The sequence below is a fragment of the Macadamia integrifolia genome, chromosome 11 (genome assembly GCF_013358625.1).
Source record: "Macadamia integrifolia cultivar HAES 741 chromosome 11, SCU_Mint_v3, whole genome shotgun sequence".
In the NCBI taxonomy this organism is placed as follows: domain Eukaryota; kingdom Viridiplantae; phylum Streptophyta; class Magnoliopsida; order Proteales; family Proteaceae; genus Macadamia; species Macadamia integrifolia.
In genome coordinates this window covers 32,825,131-32,842,899 of record NC_056567.1, presented here as the reverse complement: position 1 = coordinate 32,842,899, position 17,769 = coordinate 32,825,131, and the positions used below count along the sequence as shown (strand labels likewise).

Genomic DNA, 17,769 nt, shown 5'->3' with positions numbered 1-17,769 from the left:
AAAAAAAAAAAATATGTATGTTTGGCTACCACCCAAAGAAAAGAAAAGAATTTTTTTTTTTTTTTTCTTGTGTATCTGGCAAGATTTTTAATTTATTTTTATTTTATTTTATTTTTTTGCAGCTAAGGAACATTTCACCATTCCAAGGTGAATTTTGAAATTAAAAAAGAATCTTCTCTTGAATCAAGACATGCTGAGCACAAAGAGAATTTTGAAATTTTTGTACTTTTTTATTTTATTTTATTTTCTTTTCATCTCTTCTCTTCTCTTCTCTTGGCTATCAAACACAGCCTAATAGTGGAGGAGGATCAAAATCAGAAAGTTGAGTTGAAGAGGCAAATTGAGATCTGCCAGGCATGGCTCCAGTTGCTCCTTTTTGTGGTTAATGTGATTTTGAAGCAGAGGAATTCATTCAATCTGGATGATTTCACTAATAATTATACAGGAAGAGAACAGAATCCTCTTAGCAGGTGGGGCTGCTGCCAATGCTTAGGATTCCTATCAATTGACACTGGACTAAGGAAGAGGTCAACATCACAACCATGTGTTTTTGTTACCATCAAGAAAAGTTCATTGCTGCAGCAGCAAGACTTGGAGAGAGAGTTACACAACCAGTGCTGGGGGACCACTAAAACTAGAAAGTAGCCTGAAAATGAAATATTTTCTTTGGCATCTGACAATAAGTTGCTTGACAATGGTGGAAAAAGATTACAGAAATGAAGGCAAACTCTGAGGTGAATGCCAAGAAGTCAATTGATGGCGAGGCAGCAGTCATCAGAGAAAATAGAACTTAGGGTAACAATGATGCGATACTGAATGCGCCAAGGGTGAAAATTAAAGTGAAGTGTCTCTCTATATATCACAGTTGCTGAGGAAAAACCCACGAAATACCAGTTGAGAGTCCAACCTAAAGCTTAAGCTATTAGGTAAAGATAGTCCAATTGTATATGAACACACATCGAAGGTCTTAGATAACGGACGTGGGACTAAACTCCCAACAACTAGTTTGGTACATCCCCAGCTTGCAAATTATATCAATAAAATCTGTAAATTGCATCTATGAACTGCTTGCAGATTTCTGTTAATGAAATTAGTTGGAGAACTCAACAAATTTGACCTACAATTTGTAAATCAGGTTGGTTACCTAGTCAGAGTTCTTGGAGGCCAGCCAAACCATATAATCAAGTGAGATATCAGCCCTAGTCATGGCATCCCAAGGGATTTTGATACATCTTTTAAAGGAGGAAAGGAGCTCTTCATATATTTAGTGAACATAAATATGTTACCAAAACCTTCCTGTGTTAAGTGAGCCTTCACTATACTTCACTATATACATATAATACATTCTATTCTCCAAAACAGCAACCTCTAATTTAGTCAATATCTATACAAATGTTCATGAAATTGGATTGGTAAGTAAGAAAAAGAAAATAAAGAATTTATGAGAGAATTAAAGAAGCTTCTCTTCTTATCCTAACAAACCATATACTCTGGAATGGTGGGCAAAGATGGCTGCCATCTCTGATGAGGTTCTCCAAGTTGAGAAGCCTCAAGGACCCTTTCTGCAGACTCTTCTGTAGTGAGGGAGACTCCTTTGGCACTGCTGCTTAATGACAACCACTCCTCCAACTGCTTCTTAGTCAATACAACCTTTATACTTCGGACACCACAACCATCTTCTTCTCCCTTCATTTTCTGAGAAACAGGAGGACTACATGGTCCTGTAAATGGTGCATCAAGAGGCTTAACATTGCCTGACATTAACTTACATTCATGAAACACCAATTTCTTGTAACCATGGCAAGAACCTGAAGTGATCTGTTCAACAAGAGTTGAGGGCTTTGAATCTTCTTCTGATGGTGGGTAGAGTCTATCTATGCAGTTGCCCATGGAGTGCTAATAGTTTCAGGAAATGGGTTTGTTCTAATATTTATATATTCACCACAATCATATACCTTTGTTGATCACACGTCTAATTGGAGTATCTTGACTGATGTGCTTCCCACCTCTATCAGTAGTTGAGAAATCTTAATCTCACTTTTGGTGGTTGTAACTTGTAAGCTGGTAAAAGAACACATTATCTGGCTGGTTTGTATTTGCAATTGAGATTTCCATGTCTGGTTTATATAAGATGGAAAATCCAAGATGGACCACCCTGCAACTACTTAAAAACTATTTAGAATGTATTTTTTCCTTTGAGTTGTTTAGTTCTGATTTGAGAGTGCGAGTGTCCTCTGTTGTTTGGGTTGGGATAAGGCGGGTTATGTTCCCACTTGTATTCTTTTCTCCTTTATTAATACTTCTTTAGGGGCTCCCTCGAGTCCTATATAATAATAAAAAATAAAAAAAAGGAGAGTTCTCTACGATGCTAGTGTGTGGAGGAATCTGTGCATCACATATACAGTAATAGTCTTGAAAAAGAAATATTTCACATGGGCCCTACATATTCAGAGCATGAGAGAAAAAATAATAAAAAACACTCGGCGTAGCTGAAAAGTTTTTCCAAATAATAATTAAGAAAAGAATAACTACTAAAGCGATAAGCCAAAAAAAAAGATATTATGGGGACCCTAACTTCTCCTTTTTCAAATGAGGTAAATATTTTAAAGACATCCAAATTAAATGAAAAAAGAACTAACTTGGCTTAATGAGTATTATCCATAAACTAAAAGCTCTTTAAAATAAGTATTATTCACTGTGTCTATCTTTCTCTTCCTTTTTTCTAATGAAAGTAATGATATAGATCCTTAGTAATCTGTACCATATGTTGTATTCCAAGCATTATGTATATTAATAATGGAATCACTATCCTCGCATACTAATTACTTCATAAGATAAAACAAAGGTAAATAAAATGAAGGCAAGATAGTTAAGATTCCAAATCAGAACATGCCACATGACAAAGTAGAGTTAAATAATCATATAATTTTCAACAACTCTCTTATTTGATTTTGATGACAATCCTTTATTCTTATTCTTCTTCTTATTATTATTATTAGTATTTTTTTTCTTCTAAGAATTCAAGATGATTCAACAACTCAGATTCTCAAAATCTAAATCAATTGTGTATATGTGGAACTATTGAGCTGGTGTGTGTCTATAATGTATCTATGGAAAGATCTTGTTGTAAACAAAATTGGTGAAATAAATAAATAAATTTATACGTACGGATATGATTCTCTCCGTATAACGTGTCCTTATCAAGATTTCTGAAAGTCAGATCCGATTTTTCTTTAATTCTTAATTGTTCAATTCTTGTCCACTTCTCTTTATGCGTGTAGCACCTTTAAATTTTCAAAATTCAATGATTGTGAAAGTTTGAGGCATTTGAAGATTTAAAATGGGTTCAAATTAATTAATTTTTTTTAAATATATAAGTGTCGCACATATTGAGTGACAGAGAGAATTAGACAAGAATTAAATGATTAAGAATTGAAGAGAAATCAGATTGTTGAAAGTCTTAATTTTTTGAGGATCTTTTAAAACTTGTACATTAGTTTTTGCCCCGAATAGGTTTCATACAGGTCCACCCTTTGTAGGGACCATTGTAAATATATATATACGTGAAAATTTGGTTATTAGAAGTGCACTGCACGTCTATATTGGCGAGGCTACTTTTAGCTATTAATATACAGTTAAATATAGTATGGGCAAAATAAAAAGGGTAATTAGAATTTTTTGTTCTCATTATGGTTTGTTGTTTCTTCTATTCAATAATGGCCACTGAAAAAAAATAATAACAATAATTTAGAGAGCACCATTAAAAAAAAAAAGAAAAAGGCTAATATGAGAACAACATGTGAAAACCAATTCGTGGAATTATTTTTAGTTAGAATTTCTAAAGGGAAAAAAATTCTCTAGGATATACCTTACCCATTAAATAAATAAATTCTATAGATTTAAAGAATTTATATATTTATATTCTAAAATTTGAGGGGAAAAAAAACTTCTTAGATGTCTATGTTACGAATCCTTACCATCAACCTGTCACTGACTATTGAATAGAGACGTTATAGTGTAAATTAGTCACATGTTAAATTTTAAAATCTAATTTATTCAAAGAAAAAGGTTTTCTATTCATGAGCAATGCTCTTGGCCTTGTCTCTTGCATCATCTTTCTAAAATGACCTCTTTATCCTTTAAATATTGGATCAAAAGATAACATTGATTAATTTTTATCTAGGTGGAGGAGCCACTCTTTGATAGAGAACACTTTCCCATATAATATTCTCCCATTTATTTCATGTACCGGTCTACTCCCAATCGAACCACCCCGATTCCGATCGGATTGTAATCCGTTGGATGTCATCTTGATCTTGATTCCGAGTTAAATAACCATGCTTTGGATTGATTCGGTTTGGAATCAGGGTATGTCCGGACTCCGGGTCAATCTGGAATCGGCATATTTCAGGCATTAGGGTTTTCCGTACAGGATCAGCCCGACCCCGATGGGAAAGAATCAGTATCGGCCGAATCCAATCCGATTTATCGGCCGGTCTCGTTTCTTCTACCGTTCTGCTACCACCAATTAAGAATCGTGAAAGTGTGAAACAACCCCATGTCCTTGAAGCTGCAGGCGTTCTTGCAGAAGCTCAAGCTCGGGCGACGATGGCGCCTGTGGGAACAACTGCCACAGGTGTTTTAGTTGCTGCGGTTTCTATGGCCGTACTCTCTTATTTTCTCGGAAGTTATCGGTCGAGGCTCTGGTCTCGTAGAACCCATAGCCTCCATTTGTCGAACATCAGGGATGGGCTAATCGGCGCCATTGGAAACACGCCTTTGATCCGTATCAAAAGCCTTTCTGAGGCTACTGGTTGTGAAGTGAGCTCTTTATCTTTCAGATATTGCTTCTGTTTTGGCTTTGATCTCGTGTTTTCTTCTGTTTTCCCTTTACTGTTTTGGAATATTTTTCTCCTCATGTTCTGTAGTTTTGGTCTTAGGGTTTGTTGCATTGCTAACCAAAGAAAAAACTTGTTGATTTATGCAGTTTTGTGTATGTTTCAGATTCTCGGAAAATCTGAATTCTTGAATCCTGGGGGAAGCGTGAAGGATAGAGTTGCAGTTAAAATCATCGAAGAGGTGAATTACCCTGTTCACTGTTTCTTTTTAATTTAAAGTACATTAATCATTGGAGCTCCCTGGTGCTGATTCTTATCTCATAACTGTGTCATATCCTTCTTCATTACCCTTTTTCTTATGAGTGTGGGTTGAAATTTGGAAGGAGATAAGTATGGGACGGTGAAGGAGGAGGTACTTTTGTGGGCTTAATGAAGTTAGGGCTGTCTCCATTCAAAGGAAGTGGAGATATTTTCTTTAAGTCTGTGTCTCGTCGCAAGTAAAGAAAAAAAGAAGTGAAATTAATTCAAAAAGGAAAATAGAAACTTTTATAATCATGATTTCATAACTTCAACCAAATATGATCCAAAATTTTCAAGTGGTTTCGTTTTTTTCCATTTTTCCTATTCAAATTCATGGAATTTGGTTGTGTAGTGAAGTAGAATTTAATAGAAACTTTTGCATGACTTTCTCATCTTTCATGCTCTGTGCAGGCTCTAGATTCTGGTGAGCTGGTTCGTGGTGGAGTAGTTACTGAGGGAAGTGCTGGAAGCACTGCCATTAGCCTTGCCACAGTGGCTCCTGCTTATGGTTGTAAATGCCATGTGGTGATCCCAGATGATGTTGCTATTGAAAAGGTACCTCTTATTCCATTGACATCTTAGTTTATTTTCATGGGCACAAACTGAAGTCCATTTTGATTTGAAAGTGACAATTAAGAATCTGCACAACTTTCTTCCCATTACTAGGTTGTGAGCATTCAAGGTCCAACTTTGCTGGCTTAATGCTCACAAAGCCTAGTTATTTTGTCAGTTGATTATGATCTTACCAACTGGTTATGTTTGTTAAGACTGTTTTATTAATTGAAATTTCTTTTCCACTTGTCTTTCAAAGTGAATTCTGGTGGCACATAAGTTGACTTGGCAGTAGTTTAGGATGATACAAAAGTGTGGACTTTGATCTCCACGACCTTGCCTCTGCTGCACCTACATGTTGTAACTTACACTTGTTAACCAACTTTTAGGGGAAGTGGGTTCTGCCATGCTGTTACCTTGATCGCCATCTCCTTCAATCATGCTGGCAGGAAAATGACAAAAAAAAAATGTAGAGAGTAGGTTTCTGAGAAATTTCTTAAAGTTACCAGCAACTTGATACCATGAACTTTGAAATTTGAACCCATTACACCTGAAATCTGAAACCTTAAACCATGATATTTTGAAACGATTGAAGTAAAAACTTATATCTTAAACTATGAATTCTGAAACTTGAGAAATGAAACCCATGAAAACCATGAAAGCTGAAACCTATAATCCCATGCACTTTTGAAAGCCCCATACAAGGTGTGAGCTGCACAGTTGAGATTGACCACCAAATTTGGCAATTGGTCTACCCACCCATCTATCCAACAGTCAGGTTCCCAAATCATCGGTTATTGTGGCCAGAAAATAGGGTGTGGCATAAAGACTTCCTGGCGAAAGCATGGTACCAATCTTTTCCCTTAGAGAGTTTCTTTTATTTATTTAGCAAACCATGCTTGCTTTCATTTTCGAAACCATTCTTGCAGTGAATTTTGTCCTGTATGATTATATCCTCTATTTCCAAGTGACTTCAACATTTCTATTTTTCTATTTTCCTTTTTGGTTTCCGAAGTGATATATATATAATTTTTTTTTTCCTGTCAAGCAACAATTTATGTTTTGATAGAAAGAAAAGTTAGAGATTAAACCCTTAAAAGAGGGGGCGAGGGAGTGATAAGACCCCCAAGAAAATACCAGACCAATAGCTACTGATAAGGTTGTAACATTTCACTCTACAATGGTGAATGTTAACAAGATATAATGCAGGTCTAGCAGTTTCTTGTTTAGCCAAGCCATTAAGCTTCTACATTCATCATTCTTGACATCCGAGTGAGTGAGCATTTACGCGTAGTCGTGAGAGCTTGAGTGAATGTCGTCTGATGAGAGGATCTCTGTGGCTCCTAGCCATTACACCTCATCCGAACAATTATGTAGGCCTAATCTACTGCCTCAATGACCTGATCATACCTTGCAAAGGAAATCTCCAACCCCACTTTAAGAGATTCAGCCCTAGTGGAATCTCCTTCCCTAATTGGACCTGAACATGATGACCCTTACAACTGACACATTATTTACATTATGAGTATCTTTTAACGAATAATATAACTTCATCAGGCAATTCAGAGCTCCCCATGTATTAGCATGCTTTCAAGAAGAAGGCTGTACGATAAGTAGGTTAGTAACGATCTTGTCATACAAACTGGTTTCAATGGAATGACGAGGTTGATCAGCTATTCGATTATATGTTTGATTTCTTCCTAGCTACTGCAACATGATGGCATTTTATTTCTAAGCTCTAAAACTTTCTCTAGTCTCAAATTCTTGAAGCTCTTGGAGCCACTGTTGAAAGAGTAAGACCAGTTTCAATTTCGCATAAAGACCATTATGTCAACGTTGCGAGGAGAAGAGCATTGGAAGCAAAAGACTTAGCATTGAAGCGAAGAACATCTGAACAAATGGATGACAAAGATTTAAAGCTAATCAATGGTCACACATATGAGAATGGGGAATCCATTACTGTTATATCAGATGATTGTAAAGGAGGGTTTTTCGCAGATCAGTTTGAAAACCTTGCAAACTTTCGGGCCCACTATCAGGGCACTGGGCCTGAAATTTGGGAACAAACTGGTGGCAATTTGCATGCTTTTGTGGCAGCTGCAGGCACAGGCGGCACTGTTGCTGGTGTTTCCCGGTTTCTTCAGGTTAATTCATCATTGTTCTTTCTAATTCATGCTTCATTCTGATAATATTATTGGAAATTCTGCATTAGTCCCTCATTACATTTTCAACAGGAAAAGAATCCAGATGTCAAGTGCTTTCTGATTGATCCACCTGGTTCTGGTCTGTTCAATAAGGTGACAAGAGGGGTAATGTATACTAGGGAAGAAGCTGAAGGTCAGAGGCTGAAGAACCCGTTTGACACCATAACTGAAGGTATCGGAATCAACAGATTAACGAAGAATTTCATGATGGCAGAACTTGATGGGGCTTTTAGAGGAACAGATAGGGAGGCTGTTGAGATGTCCAGGTATGTACTTCATATTCATCTCTCCGTCCTGCATATCAGAATGATATTCATGTTATAATCTGAACTTATCAGGTTTCTTCTGAGGAATGATGGGCTATTTCTTGGGAGTTCTTCTGCCATGAATTGTGTAGGAGCTGTCAGAGTGGCACAATCGATGGGGCCTGGTCACACAATTGTAACAATTCTTTGTGACAGTGGAATGAGGCATCTCAGTAAATTTTGTAATCCTGAGTATTTGTCTCGGTATGGTTTGACTCCATCAGCAACTGGGTTGGAGTTTATGGGTCTTGGTTGATGCATGCTTGAATCACCCCATCTCAATTGAGATGTATAGCATGGCATGGCTGGATATGAGCTTGGTATTTTAGGTACAATTCCACCTCTATTACCAGCCAATTGTGCATCTGAATTAACCCGAATTGGTAGCAATGGTGAACCAACACTTGGAACCCTACCTGAATCCTTGTTGCTTTTCTCTATTCATTTTGTAGCAGATCGTTAATTTATAAGATAAATTAGAGTCATTTTTTCTCCCTGGACACGACTGAGTATAATTTTGGTTCCAAATTTTGTTCATCCCTCCCATTCCCATGATCAAATGGTTGGCATGCTAAGAATTTTGTCAAAGGAAATTAGCCCCTGGGTTCTTGTTCTATACATAGGAGGAGGCATCCCAACAACTCAAAATATCCATGCAACTGCAGCTAGCCAAGCAAGCTACCTGTGCCTTTGCCATGGACCAGAGACTGCAACTTTTAAAATTTTGGTATGCATTTTGAAATAAATTTTGGGTCTAAAACGCATTCTAAGACTTAGGCACCGTTTGATAACGTTTCTACTGTTTTTACGGCTTTTCATATTTCTGGAAACAAAAACAGATTTTTTGATGTTTGATAAATCTGTTTATTGAAACATTTTTTGCAGACTTAATGCCACTAAAAAACCCAATAATATCATCAGATGCCCAGAAGGGAGAGAGGGTTTGGTTGTCTTTTTTTAGGTTTAAATAGTTGAGAGATTTATCGGGGCACAACAGTCTTTTTTTTTTTTTTTTCTCTCAAATTCATTTTTAAAAACGACGAATCGTCAAAATCGTTTCTAGAATTGTAAATAGGCATAAATTTTGATTTAATCAATTCTAAGAGAGCACACCAAACATAGCATGACATTTGTTATAGCAAACACTAACAGATACTTATCGGCCCAACCTCTCTGCTTTCATCACAGATCTAAGATTACTTCCCATTCGGATCACCACCAAAATATGTCGAAGTGGATCAATCTTCAAAACGGGTCAAGAATTTGAGACAAACTTAATAACATTGAAATTCTTGCTCTTTGTCATTGTATAATCTACAATGGTCCGACTGAATGAAGAGCTTAACTGAAAGTGATTCGACTGCTTAATGAACTGAAATGCGAAGCTTGCTGATCCACTGCAGCATGTGATATCTCAATCCTTTTAAAGAGGCTAAGTTTCTCCCTCTCCTTGATCATCCGATTCCATTTCGCTTATCTAATACGTGATTTTCATGGCCTCAAAAACAGAGGAGGAACTAAGAAAATAATCTGGAAAAGGTTAAAAGAAATTGAAAGATTACATGGGAAGAAGTACCTAAGACAACTTGCATGTAAGCTATTTTAAATGATGAACATCTGCTGCTTTTTGGGGGTAAACAAGATTTACATAAAAGGCAGCCCAAATCTTGTTAGGGTTGGAGTTGAACCATAGCAAAGTGTATTTAATGTGGTGCTTCTGTGACACTTAAAAATTCCATGGGGTACTCTTCATCAGGCAATAACTCCAAGAAGGCTTAGAACACATTGCAATAAAGTAAGAAAAATAGTTGATAGTATCTTGCTTCATAAATTCCCGCCTGCTTTGGATGCCCAATTTACAAAAAGTATTACAGAAGTCATTCTCATTCCACAACACTTCAGCCAAGTTCCTCCTTGTCTTTGTCAGCCCAAACAGCCCTGGTTTTGTGATGAGCTGTGGCCCCAATTTCTCAAAAGCCTAATTTGATGCACCATCAGTTCAGGCCATATGAAGGTCGTGGTGCAGAAACAGTTTGTCATTCCAATTCTCCTGGAAAGTTTAGGTCACCTAGACTCCACACTGCGACGAACCAATGGGAATTCAATGAGAATGATGAAAGATGACCTCTCTGCCTCCCTAAGATACTGTACAGTACCATTCATAATCTTCACAAGTTTCTGACTGATGTACAGGCCAAGACCTTCCTTTGAGAAACCCTGGCCGTGGTGGAACATCTCTTGAATCAAAGCTTCTGAGATCCCAGGTGCTGGATGCGTTATCCTGCCATTGAAACCACAAGATAATTATAAAATGAGCACAAACCGATCATCGTGCCAATCTTGTCAGATCATCTAACATAATAATATACGACACATCCGCCTAAACATGTTCATGCACGCAGACAAAGTAGGCTACTTTGTCCATGGTAAGCATGTAGGTGATGTGCTGCAGTAACTAGTAAAATTGGAAGGCGAGCAGGGAAAGAAAGTTGGGGTGGGGAGGTAGCTGATTGATAGGATTTGAAACAGCTCACCGAAATTCAACATGAACAATGTGTATCGCAGTCCCTATACGCTCCGCTCTAGGGATGACCCTGAGCACAACCGATGATCCTTCAAATGCAGGTGTGAAGAGGAGTGCATTTGTCAAGAAATCAGACAGGACCTGCTGAAGTCTCAAGTTGTCACCATACAAGAACATAGAGGACACTTCTCTTGGTGACTCAGGGATGAGGTCCACCTGTCTCTCCCCGCTCAAAATCATAGCTTGTGTTATGACCACCTCCAGAGTTTCCCCGAGGTTGAATTCGACAGCATTCAATTCCAGATAGCTGTGAATGGAGGGCCACAAGCATTGGAAAAAAAAAAAAAAAAACAAGAAGTTCGTGAAGATGTTAATGGACAAGTAAACCATATCTTCTAAATCACATATCAAAGAATGCACTCTAAATCTCAGACGATATGAAAAGGGGGTGCAACCAAAACATGAATAAAAATCTCATAATGCCAGAATATGTTATCTGGATATAATATGTGTCCATGAAATTCCATGCAGCCATATTCAGTAACAAAAAATTTGCACATAAAATATTAATATTTAGAAAAATAATTCTTAGGAATTAATTAACATAGTCCACAGATTGACACAAACAACTAATGCATTTCTGGATCTAATTATGAAGAGGAGCTCAAAGATGAAAATTTCAAGTCTCTATAAAACCTAGTGAGAGAGCAAACCAATGCACGAGGCTCCTGCTACTGCAGGGTCTAGGAGGGGCAAAATGTATGCAACCTTACCCTCCACTTCGCAGGAGAGGTGGTTTTCAAGTTTTGAACCTGTGACAAACATGTTGCAATAGTGCAAATTACCCATTGCGCCACAGGGTCGCCCATTCTATAAAAACTAGTGAGATCAATTTAAAAAGAAAAATCAAATAGACAGCTTAGAAGTAATAAATAATCAAGGAAACATACCACTCTTCAATATTTTCCAAATCGGTGTCGTCAACTATCTTGGCTAATTGTTCATGACAAAGAGCAGTCCTCCTCAAATGTTGCTTCTGCTCTTCGCTCAAATCAGAAGCTCCCATCAGATTGTGTGTAAAAATGATCCCTTGAAGTGGGTTCTTGATTTCCTGACGAATATATGCCAACTCCATGAGGCTATTCTTTGCAGCCTCTTCTGATAATTTTTGCACTTTCAAAGCATGTTGAAGTTCTGGGCTAGGAACATGTAAAAAGCAGAGCGCCCCAGTGATCTTACCTTCTGCATCTATCCTCTTGTTTGCAGAAAGTAAGGCTTCCACATATTTACCACGGTGGTCAAAGAACCCAAATAGCAATTTACCAGCATCCTGGCCTGCAATTACACCATTCAGTAATATCCTAAGCTTGGTCAATGTGTCTTGATCTTTAACTCGACAACCAAAGTTATGAACAGTGAACACCTCCCCAAGAAGCATCCTATTGATGGTTTCTTCCCTCTTCAGACCAGACAATTTCTGCATTGCATCATTCCACTCAAGGCAGCAACCAAATTCATCTATCATAAAAATTGGAGGAATAAGCGCAGAAGGACTTCGCACAATTGAAATGTAATCGCCTTGGATACGGGTGTATTTGTCCATTACCATCTTTTGCCCTGTTACATCTTGCCCAATGAAGCAAACTCCTACCACATTTTCTTGCATGTCCCGATTACAACAAGCATTACCAACCAGGATTATAGGCCCTTTCCCCTCCTCGGAACCAAATGTTTTAAGTTTGATCTCAATGTTTTTCTCCTCATTGCCTGTCATTTAGAAACAGATCAATTGGATATTCAGCTTGCATATCTTGAGAGCACAAAAAACAGAAAATCAAACAGGAAAAAAAAATCAGACCAATTAAAAAAACTGAATTGTGCCAAAGCTTAAACCATCAGATACTTGGATATTTAGCAGTAAATCCCAATTAAAATTAGAAGATGATACCCTTCACCATTTTTCACTAATCTTTAATGGAAATGTATTAAAAAAAGAGAGAGTTCTGTCTCCTTGGGTGCTTTCTATAAGATGGAAACTAAAAAATGCTGGGCACATCTAATCTTCTTAGCATAAGAACTTATTTTTGGGAGGTGGGGGGAAGGGCAATCAAGCGACATGGAGAGATGAAGTGGTGTAGAAATTACAATGGTGTAGTGTTTCGACACCATGTAATTTTAGTTTTTAGATGTTCCATCTACTAAGGGTTCATATATATATATATATATATATATATAGAGAGAGAGAGAGAGAGAGAGAGAGAGAGAGAGAGGTCAGCATGGAATCTTTCATGCAGCAGCTTCATTGAAGCCCAAATTCTATAGATGTTGGCCATTGGTATCTGATTAATCTGTTGGCCCCCATCGAATGGAAGGTCTACATGGCTGAAGTGGAGAGGTCACTAGTGAAGAAATTTGTGATGACCGTCGACATGGATGATGTGGTTAATCTGGACCATAAGTTAGATAGTGGACCCCCTGGCTTTGCCACATGTCAAAGTTTGATCATACACTTCTTTTTGGTAGGAAGATCATACACTTTAACTATATGGTATACCATGCAGGAGTTCTAAGTTTTTCATTTACAAATGGCCAAAAAGGAGAGCTTTAGTTCTTTGTCTCCAAAGTGCTTCTGGGATGAACATGACTATAAGGGTTATCATGCAAGCATATAGATACCTTTTGGGCTGCCAACTGCCAAATGAATTGCCATGTGAAAGATTCTTTGATTACCTCGACTTCTATAGTGTAACTCACCTAGTAAACCCATCACTATATAGCCATCACATGATAAAATGGATGGTTTAAGTGTCAAAACACTGACATGCATATCCTTTAAGTCGTAGTTTTAGAAGAATTACTGTGAAAAATAGGACCATCTTTAAAGCAAATAAACATAAGTGTGTTGAGAGTTTAGTTAAAGAATTTCCTCTGGAGTAAAGGAAGCAGGAAGATGCTTCACGTGCTATAAGCTAAATAGAAGGAAAGAAAGAAACTCATATTATCACCTTGCAAAGCCGAGCGGAGCATGCTTTTCACCTCTTCAACTGAATCATCAATGACAATGTCAGTTAAAGGGACTCCAATTGCTTGCTGCACAGACAATCCTGTTAACTCGGACACTTTCGTATTCCATCCATTTATATTACTGAAAGCATCAACTGCCAAAATAGGGACGGAAGCTGTCTCAATAAGACGAACCATCTCACTAGTGACAAGATGCAGTTCATCCACTCTCTGGATCCTTGCATCAACTGAAGTTGCATCAACAATTGTCTTGGAGTCCTTCTCATTATCATCTTGCAAGGATCCTCTCATTATAAGCTGTAAGGAGTGGATGGCATCCATCTCAACGTCTTCCCATGGTAAGCTCCGCCTTTTTACTACTTCCAAGAAAGCCTTGAATGATGATCTAGGGTGCATTTTCCTGCCATCATCCTTAATGACTGGGTCATGTTTTGCACCACCCCACTTGATCTCTTTTGCCGTATGTGAACGGAACCAAAAGAGGAAATCCTTTGAAGTAATCTTGATGGCGGCCATTCCACAAACCGCATCTCCAAGAATTGAAGCACCTGGGTAGCCAGCTTCCATAAGGCTATCTGTACTCAAACCTGTACTCTGATCATGGCGATCAAGAAGCCATCCAGCTATATCTTTTATTTGTCCCTCTGTAGGCGTGATGCCAAGCAACCAAAATTTGTTCCTGTAAAAGAGTGCAGCTCCATCGCACTTAACAAGGTCCATCACATTAGGTGATTTGGTAACAATCCCCACAGGAGCATCCCTAAGGAGCATGTCACAAAGCATAGTTTGAGTCTGCAGAATATGCTTCTCCCTTTGTTGAGCCGCCAATTCCACTTCCTTGTTAAGTTGTATACCAAACACTTGTATCAAAAACTCACAGGCGTACCTCAGAGGGAATGGGACAAATCTAGGGCTTGTATGATGGCAAACTACCAAACCCCAAAGCTTCTTACTCATTTTCTGATCACTCACAATCTCATCATCATCATCATCTTCGTTGATTGTAACAGACACTACAAGGGATGCGATAGAGCCCATATTTGCCATGTACTGCGCATGGCACCCATGGGGAGCTCTCAGCGTGGATCCACCAAGACTCAATGGCTGTGGCAATCTCTTGTCTTGAATCACTTCCACCGATGGCGCCAAACAGTCACAGATCATTCTAACCTTGTTCTTCATGAAGAGAAACCTTGAAGCCTGTGGTATATCAGTAGCTGGGTAATGTAAGCCAAGATAAGGCTCCAAATCAGGTTTACAGCACTCAGCAATCACTTCACCATGTTCATCTTCATGAAACTTATATACCATTATTCTATCGTAACCTGTAAGGTCACTGACTTCATGAACTAGTACATCACATAATAGTGAGATATTCCCACTCGGCAAAGATTGCAATCTGGATATGGATTTGGCTGCAAGCTTATACGATTTCAATGCCCCAGCAGCAGTGACTGGGACATCAGCAGGATTCACTGGCTCCAAATCTATAACCAACCCAACATCAATCCGGTGCAAAATTGCATAGAAGGGCTTACCAGAGTTCCGACAGTGTACCAATATCGGATTGAGGAGATTAACATCCCCAAAATTGGTGGCTTTCTGCAAGGCCGCAGCACTTGAGGAGCGGAAGAGGGTTCGAGCATCAGTGCCGATTGTGAGAGCTTCCTTTTGTTCAATGCTGGGGACTGCATGAGGGGCCAGGTCCAACATCTCAGGAGCATTCTCACTGTAGGCAATTACTGCAAAACTCTGTTCTTCCACGGCAATCATACAACCAAAGGGTTGGATGAGCTTCCCCCTCTGCATCCGTTGAAGGTAAACTGAAACGGAAGAAGAGGGGGCATTGTTGTCAGCGGCTGAGATGTTGAGGTCAATGGAAGTGGAATAATTGAACTGTTCAGACTCTTCAAATTCTTCATGAAGCTTAGCATCAACGGATGTCTGAGCAACAACACGAGCACTGTGTTTTGATCGAGCAGAGCTGCTCCTGGAACAATTTGTTCTGTTCGACTTGGACGACATCTCATCCTCTTCGTCTTCTTTAATTCTTGCTCTTCAACTCGCTTCTTCAACTACACTTACCCATGTAAGCACTCTACTCGGACCAAAATTTACAGCCTTCAACATTAAATAAGAAACCAAACCCAAGTGTGCTAAACTACCAGAAATCTCAAAACCAAAATCAAATCCAGAACTTAAATAAGTTCAGTTCAGTTCAGTTCACTCCTTCACAAGGATCCAAGCTGATAAAATTCAAGGCGGCCCATGAGTGGGATCTCATCCAAAACCCATGAAGTTGGGTGCACAGAGATTGGGTTCTCCCAGAACACATCCAAAGAGGGTTTTCTTCCTTAATTTCTAAGAAATATCCTGGATTGCTGAAAGGAGATAAGGAGAGTAAACCCACAAATACCATCATCGAATTCAAGGAAGATAGAACCTTTTGAGGGAAACCCATCACAGAATCTCCATGAATTCCATAAACCCAAGAGAAAACATCAAAGCGATCGATAACTATTTGTTAAAAAAAGAACAATAAACCGCTCTAGATATATTCGAATCCGAAAGCCATAACAGAAAGCAATACAGGGTCATCAATAAAAAGAAAGTGAGGAGAGATAAGGTAGACTGACCAATTCTGCAGGAAAAATGGGTCAGCAACACGTGAATCCGAGCTGATTTCTGCAGTTCATCGCTCACCCATCTAAACAGCAAAAGCCGCAAATCAATTTTGTTTTTGTTTTTCTCTCAAGAAGAAGAAATCAGCTTCACTTGCTTGGATTTTCCGTCATCATAATTTATAATAATAATAAAAATAATTTTGTCTTGAATTTACCCATGATCCATAGAGATTCAAAGTACCCAGATGTGCACAGAACTATGAAAGAAGCTTTGGACATATATAATTATTGGATCTTAAGACTTAAGCTGAAATTTGACATGGTAGTTATTTAGAGTCTTAGACCAGAGTTAGAATTATCACATCGTGCAGAACAAGTGAGCCCACTTATCTATTTTGTCTGTAAAATTACCAACTAAAAATATTTTTTCATCCTTATCCTAATTAACCATGTCCACTATTAGAGAAGAAAACAGGAGAAGCTCCTCGGGCTCAACGCTTCAGATTGCCATTGAAAATTTGAAACAGTCTCTCTCCTCCCCTGTATCGTCTCTCATCAGTCGTGTATCATGTCACTGGAAGAAGTTTTTGATCTGGTTAGTTGACGATGAATGGATTTCTCATTTACTCGGTTCTCTTTGTGGGTTTTGTGGTGGAGACTGGAGGTTATGCATCATATCGTCCTATAAAGTCTTTTTTTTTTTTTTTGGGTCCGTGAGGGACAAATGTATACATACACATTACACAGTTTTAATCCTGTGCTTCTCATTTCAACCCGCAACCACCAGTTCACAATGAAACAATTTTACCATTGTGCAAAATTCAACTCCTTGTTATAACTACATTTTTTATTTTGATAACTCAGATCCATAGTTTTAAGTATTGATATCATATTATTCTCTCTTTACATGTTGGATGTTCAAATTGGCATTCAACAGTTGGAAGGACATAGGGGTGCATATTCATGTGTTGAGGTGCATATCTAGATCCTTCCAACAATCGAAAGCTAGATTGAACTTCCAAGATTTTAGATAGGAATTGATCCTATATCATTCCATACATCTTAGTATTGTTCAAGATCATTATCAATATGGATATGGGTTGGTTGTATCAATCTAAAAATGGACTATTTTTTAATTTACGATACAACCCGATTTATCTGGTATCAATACCAATACCATGGTTGTCAATGTAGAAATGCAATCTTAAAAAATATAAAAAATAATGAAAAAATTAGAACAAACAATATACACAGATTTAGGAGATTCGGCAAGATTGCCTACATCCTCAATGAGATGGGATGAGATCTTGCTTCACTATCAATGGAGATTAGGGTTACATCGCTCGTCTTCACACCTCTCAGAATTACTTACGGAGAAAATAAATCTCATTACAAATA

The 17,769-nt window shown here is 38.2% G+C and overlaps 2 protein-coding genes across 3 annotated transcripts; one reads left to right on the top strand and one right to left on the bottom strand.

Moving 5' to 3' along the window:
• The first annotated feature begins 4,543 nt into the window (after positions 1–4,543).
• Positions 4,544–8,699, top strand: LOC122093167 (cysteine synthase 2). The gene is made up of 6 exons (XM_042663443.1): positions 4,544–4,821; positions 5,005–5,079; positions 5,550–5,693; positions 7,445–7,834; positions 7,925–8,160; positions 8,233–8,699. The coding sequence occupies exons 1-6, from the start codon at positions 4,609–4,611 to the stop codon at positions 8,453–8,455; spliced, it is 1,281 nt and encodes a 426-aa protein (XP_042519377.1). The 5' UTR covers positions 4,544–4,608; the 3' UTR covers positions 8,456–8,699.
• Positions 8,700–9,875: 1,176 nt separating this feature from the next.
• On the bottom strand, positions 9,876–16,980 carry LOC122093675 (phytochrome C). Of its 2 annotated transcripts, none has more exons than XM_042664061.1 (5): positions 16,384–16,980; positions 13,729–16,128; positions 11,674–12,490; positions 10,734–11,030; positions 9,876–10,480 (listed from the first exon to the last, which is right to left on the bottom strand). In XM_042664061.1, exons 2-5 carry the CDS (start codon positions 15,770–15,772, stop codon positions 10,264–10,266), a joined length of 3,375 nt encoding a protein of 1,124 aa, XP_042519995.1. In that variant the 5' UTR covers positions 15,773–16,128; positions 16,384–16,980; the 3' UTR covers positions 9,876–10,263. The 2 variants fall into 2 exon arrangements, with proteins under 2 accessions (XP_042519995.1, XP_042519996.1); XM_042664062.1 differs by having other exon boundaries at positions 13,729–15,822.
• Between the last annotated feature and the right edge of the window lie 789 nt (positions 16,981–17,769).

What these genes read in the sequence shown, in the direction of transcription:
- LOC122093675 (XM_042664061.1), bottom strand. Translation starts at nt 15,772, where the DNA reads ATGTCGTCCAAGTCGAACAGAACAAATTGTTCCAGGAGCAGCTCTGCT. An exon ending in TTGGAAAATATTGAAGAGTG is followed by an intron (nt 11,031 to 11,673) that starts GTATGTTTCCTT and finishes CTCCATTCACAG; the next exon opens with CTATCTGGAATTGAATGCTG. An exon ending in ATTGTTCATGTTGAATTTCG is followed by an intron (nt 10,481 to 10,733) that starts GTGAGCTGTTTC and finishes TTTCAATGGCAG; the next exon opens with GATAACGCATCCAGCACCTG.
- LOC122093167 (XM_042663443.1), top strand. Translation starts at nt 4,609, where the DNA reads ATGGCGCCTGTGGGAACAACTGCCACAGGTGTTTTAGTTGCTGCGGTT. An exon ending in CTGAGGCTACTGGTTGTGAA is followed by an intron (nt 4,822 to 5,004) that starts GTGAGCTCTTTA and finishes TGTATGTTTCAG; the next exon opens with ATTCTCGGAAAATCTGAATT. An exon ending in GTGTTTCCCGGTTTCTTCAG is followed by an intron (nt 7,835 to 7,924) that starts GTTAATTCATCA and finishes CATTTTCAACAG; the next exon opens with GAAAAGAATCCAGATGTCAA.